We start from the raw sequence: 5786 nt of genomic DNA, 5'->3' as shown, positions 1-5786 counted from the left end.
AAAGATGCAGCTCAGCGGGACCGGGTTGGGGAGGAGTGGACACGCCTGGGACTGGGCATTCCCAAAGTGTTCGACGAATGGTCGGAGCTTATGTGTGTGCGCAAGGAGAAATTGTTGCCTGATGGCAGCATCCGTGCGATGGGGGCGTCACTGGATGACTGTATCAGCTACTGGGAAGTGCACCTCGCCTCACAATTCCCGCGGATTGCATCTGCAGCCATTCACTTGCTGCTGATGCACACATCAACCTGCTCGTCCTAGTGCAACTGATCCACATGGGGCCTGGTTTACACAAAAGCACGCAATCGGCTGGCCATTGAGCGGGCGGAGAAGATTGTTTACATCCATGGCAACGCGGGTTTGCAGGGCAACCACAGTGCAGTGGCGGATGAGATTGAGCTGATTCTCCAGCAGTGCGAAGAGGACGAGGAGGAGCAGGACGCACAGCAGCAGCAGCAGCAGCAGGGCACCCAGGGGAACACGCAGCTGCCATTGCAGACCCTGAGGGTGTGCCGTACATCCTTGAAACGCAGAATGAGGATTGAGAGATGCCGGATTGAGCTGTGTTTATGCCTTACGGGGGTTTGTAGTGCAGGGACTTTAATGGTGTGATGTGTTTTCCTGTGATCACTGGGTCTTCTGTTGGTAATTATGTGCCAAAATCTCTGTCTGGAGGACTGCAGCGATCCACTATCCTATGCCTAAGTAGATTTTTATAAAGAACAAAAGAAGACCTTTCCAACGTATAATTTTCAGTTACAACGGTTGGCCATACACCCCCCTTCTACTGGGAGCGTGCACCTCCTTAGTAATAGTATCAATAGTACTACATTACTAGAAATAGTACAATTTCTTACTATACTATGCTATTTGGGTTTTCAAATATAGTTTTGCCAACGCTACTACAAACTAACACAACCGACGAACGAACTAACTACCTGCACTTCCAGCTGGCTTTGTGGACACGTGGGCGGCTCAACAAGCGCGTAGCGGAGGACAAGCTGGAGCGGTCCAGAACCCATCAGCCGCCGCCACCGCCGCCACCGCCACCGCCGCCACCACCACTACCACTACCACCCCCCGTCGCCACCGGCACCGCTGTCGCTGCCATAATCGCTGGGGCGGGTGGTACCACACGTCCTGCCAGTAGCTCTATGGTGGCGGTTGTGGACGAGGATAACCCATCAGCCCACAGCCCCGCAATTTTTTGAGGCACGCGGGGTTAGGGGAGGAGCGCCTTGGGGCTGTGGGCTTGTAGGGTGAGTGAGTGCGGGGAAGGGAAAGGGGAAAGGGGAGGGTGTCGTACCGTCGGATGGGGAAGGAGGAAGGGGAAGGAGGAAGTCTCATATCGAGTTGATGCCCTGCATATCGCGGCAGAATCAGTCCATGCTATGTAAAATCTTTTGTCAGCTTTGCGCAGTGCAGTGGTGCAGATGACACCATTGGAAGGTCTGAAGCTTAACACGATGTACACTGACGATGTTCAAGGTTTCTGGTCAAGTGAGTACCTGTCGCGTGAGCAGTCGATTGTTCGTTAGTTGGTTGGGCGGGGGTTGTGCATGCGAGTGTACAGTCCGTGTGAGGTGGTGGCTACGTGACTGTCTGTCCTGTTGGATGAAGAAGGGGAGGAAGGGGGGGCTGGGGGGTCTGGGCCGCTGAATGAAAATGAAGAATGGAAGTTGGGAAGGCAGCGGTGGAGGGGGAGGAGGAAGAGGAGGAGGGAACGGAAGAGCTGCTGGAGGGAGACTGTTCGCACGCATAATAAAGGAGCTGAAGATGAAAGCCGGGAAGGCAAGCAGAGATTGTACAAGCGCTGAACCACCTTCACTTCACTACCCCTTCGCAACATACGCTTATTCCTCTCCCGATTCAGCTAGCAGTAGGATGACAATGATGATGATAATGACGAGGGGACGCGTGGTGACGGCCCTCGTTTTGGGAATTTCCCCCACACCTCCTTGAGATGCGAGAAGACCAAGAGGAAGAATTGGTGTTGATCGGTCGCAATTGCGGTTGCAGACTCGGCACCCCACAATTTCAAATGTTGCACATCACATGTCGTATGGAAGAACCGCATTCCGGTGGCCCTCTCGAAGCTTCCCCCTCGGTATTGCCTAAGAAGGCATCATCATCAGGCCACATCACATTGGGCCGCCCCGCAGGAGCAAAAGGTGGGGGAAGAGAAGGGAAGTGGCACTGGCATGTTAGGTGCCAGAGGAAATGCTGGAGGTTCCGGCGGCATCTCAGAATCCGCTTTAGTGCGGCAAAATATTTCAGGGGACATGGAAAAACGTTAAAGATGTTAAGAGATGTCAATGTATGGGCGGGATGTCACGCCAAGACATCTGAAGTGTACAAGTTATGTGCGACGACCGACTTAGTCGCTATCCGCAGGTGGTACTGAAGTCGCGTGTTGATTCAGTTGAGACTTAGGGCACTACTTGACTAGCGCATAAGGCGCTTTCCGTTGTGGTTTGAGGATGTTCAGTAGTTGTTCATCTGTCGTTAGTCGTCCATCCAGGATAGGGCCTCGTGCGATAAGGCCCGGCGCGGATCAGTCGATCCCTCGCCATAGGTGTGAGTGCAAAGAGGCCAACCGCTTGTCGTTTGGCTCTCGAAGCAACGCTTCATGAGCATATTGACCAACAATAATACAAATAATAGCATCGTAGGTGGGCAGCCAAGCCCAATTTATGTAACACGCCTGCGATCGTACTCTACCTCGTGACGCACATTCGCCATCAGAGCAGAATTATCAGAGGACCTATACGGCATTTCTCAAGGTCCGCCCTTAGCGCTGTTACCGTCGCAGTTGACAGGGATCAGTCCCCAGCCCGTCCTCGCCTGCCACGATCGCGCTCTATTCTCAAAAAACTCAGCTTGATTTCGCCGGTTGAGCCTGGCCAGAGCTTTTGAGGAAAGTTCTTATTTCGAAGTATATTTTCCCACAGCCAAACGACCGAGAAGGTCGACGAGTCGTCCAGAAGTAGGCGGCCGTAAGAAGTTAGGGATCTGATGCCAGTTCCCCGAGTGTGTTGAGTAGTTGTTGAAAGCGATCCGTCGCTGTATCTTCTCCAGGTGGTGTTGCCAATCTGTTGAGCTAGGCTTTCGCGTCCGCGCACTAAGGGGAGCTATGGTGAGGTCCCCGTGCACGTGAGAGTCATGGAACAAAACGAACGGCACAAGGCCTCACACGGGGAACGTAAACCCTCCCCGTCAAAATCACAACAATTTGCAATTTTGTTTGGTACTTTTTCAGCAGCTCCAAAACATTCTGATGCTGTAAAAGCTGCAAGCTTATTAGGTGTAATGATGAACGACGGTTCAAAACGTACTCCCCGAACCGTTCCTTCTCTGTAATCCATACCCCTGTGCTGTCCTCCAGTATAAAGAAATGTTATTCAAGTATACTGGGCCGTAGTTGTGCTGTCATGTATAGCGGTATCAACAATTACTTGCCCGTAGCCCAGAAGCCATCGAAAACAAAACCTGCCCTTAAGAAGACAGAAATAGTCACTAGGTAGCTCGGAAACACCTACTGGTTTCCCTGGAAAGGATAGGCCGTTTCCAAGGGAAAAGACCCTTTTCACGGAAACGCGCTTTCCGTACTTATATCGATTCCGAACTTCCCGTTCTTTCAGCTGAGCGGTCTTCTTACTTGTGTAAACTTTGAAAACATATCTAGGGTTCATTTCCCTTCGATATCTGTTAACAATGGCGATCCGCTTTATCGAGGAGCTGATTCATCTTACCCAAGGCATTCCAGAAATCCACAACTGGAGCCTAACAACCTTCTACTCAGTATTGGTCGCAATTATGTCCCTACTTGCATTCCTGAACCCGAAATCTTTGGCAAGAAAGCCAACTCGGACGGCCGCACCGCCGCACTTCCTGCCATAGAGAATGCAAGTAGGGACATAATTGCGACCAATACTGAGTAGAAGGTTGCTAGGCTCCAGTTGTGGATTTCTGGAATGCCTTGGGTAAGATGAATCACTCGCTTCCACTTTACGGGACACAGTAAATCCGACCAGGCTTGCAGGTAACTTGTGCACGAGTGTTACCCGAACTGACTGCTCATTAGCTGAAAAGGATGGTGATTTGGATTGCAGGGACAACTGCAACCCCTACAGCATCCACGCGCCTTTCTTGACGTGCGTGCTTAGCAAGACGCGCATCAGGGACATTGCTCAGGACGAGCGACCACAGGTCCTGAGTGCAGCAAGGCTGGCCCAGTCGATCGATCCCGAGGGTCACGTTGGCATCAAGTGCAAATTCGAGGTGGGATCTGCAGTGGGGTGTGGCCGCGGGTGGGTAGCTGCGGGAGGGAGCAGCGGGAAAGGCTGTGGGCTGTGCTGGGTGCACGCGGGGAACACGCGCGGGGGGAAGCGGGCGGGGGTTAAGCTGGCGGGGGGGAAGCGGGCGGGGGTTAAGCTGGCGGGAGGAAGCGGGCGGGGGTTCAGCTGGCCAGTGATGGGTGGGGCGTGTGGGAGTAGGAGGAGGGGGTGGGGGGGACAAGGAAGGGCGGGTTAGCCGTCCAGAGCAAGCTAACGCACGGCTGGGCAGCAAGGCGGTTGTCCCTTGGTTGTCCCCTGCGCAGTTCCAAGGGAAGGAAGTGAAGGGCCGGATGCTTTTCAAGTATGAGGGCGTGCAGGGTGCGGATGGGCAGCTGTGGTTGTACAAGCTCACAGACCTGTTCAACACCAAGGTTTGCGAGCAGACGTTCGCAATGATTGAGATGTTTGGCAACATGATGCGCACTATGGAGACCGGGAGGGCGGAGTTTTATTTCCAGGAAATGCTTACGGAGCACAACAACATGGTAACGGCTCGCTTAGAGAGGCTGGGGTTAATGCAGTCAGTTCCACCTGACCCATGGGTCGATCACTCGGTCGCTATCAGGGCGAAGAAGTCCGTACCCCTGCCCACGTTCCAGGCGTTGGGCACAGTGAAGCGCTGGTGGCAGCGTCGTTAAGAGGGTTCCATGGGGCTGTGCAGGGGGTTGCAGTGAGATCCAGGGGGGACACTTTTCATAATACTTTTATAGCTTCTGGTCTGTAACATCCAGCGATGGCAGACAATGAGTCGTCAGGAGGTAACCAAGGGCCTCCTAATCCACCGCCCTCCAAGATGCGCGAGAAAATAACGAAAATAACGATTTGGCGATAAGAAAGGTCGTCAAATTCACACCGCTGACCAACGGACAATAACAGCGGCAGCTAGCAGCTGTTCTGGTAAAGAGAGCTCGTATCAACCAGCAGCTGAGTCCGAGATCGCCCGGAAGATAATTCGACAAGACTAAACCCCACCGATCAAATAGCAGTTCAAAATAACAACCAACTAACTGCACCGTACGACGCCGCTCTGACGCCCCTCTTTAAACCAAATTTTCGGCTACGCCTAAAATAAGATTTTGAATCCGGGCTGAGCAGCTAGCCAGACCAAGAACCGGGACGAGAAACCCAAAACGCGTTCGTTACAGTAGGTTACTTTGGCCCCATGCCTAACCCAGCGAAACATCCCCCCTCACCCAGTCGCGTCACATTCGCTCCACCACCCAGGAGGATCACCTAGGCTCTGATACCAATTGAAAGGGAACCAGGCCGCTCCTAACAACTGGGAAGTGCAAGCTGACTTTACTGGCCGATATACTTGCGTAAGCACAGAAGATCGGGCTTTCAATTTCAACTTAGACTTACAATGTTCATGAAATGGTCCGCTTAAATAGTCATATTAGCGCGCCATAACCTCACACAGCCATACGACATGTCTCAGAAGCGCGCGCA

General features: G+C 52.9%; 1 protein-coding gene across 1 annotated transcript; it reads left to right on the top strand.

Annotated features, from left to right (window-relative positions):
- Positions 1 to 1433: 1433 nt before the first annotated feature.
- On the top strand, positions 1434 to 4975 carry VOLCADRAFT_93463 (uncharacterized protein; the record flags this gene model as incomplete). Its single annotated transcript, XM_002952713.1, has 4 exons — positions 1434 to 1500; positions 2163 to 2171; positions 4085 to 4281; positions 4601 to 4975. 4 exons carry the CDS (start codon positions 1434 to 1436, stop codon positions 4973 to 4975), a joined length of 648 nt encoding a protein of 215 aa, XP_002952759.1.
- Between the last annotated feature and the right edge of the window lie 811 nt (positions 4976 to 5786).

The sequence above is a fragment of the Volvox carteri genome (assembly GCF_000143455.1).
Source record: "Volvox carteri f. nagariensis unplaced genomic scaffold VOLCAscaffold_31, whole genome shotgun sequence".
Lineage (NCBI taxonomy): Eukaryota > Viridiplantae > Chlorophyta > Chlorophyceae > Chlamydomonadales > Volvocaceae > Volvox > Volvox carteri.
Note: the sequence above shows the minus strand (reverse complement) of the source record. Positions and strands in the feature narration are given on the sequence as shown.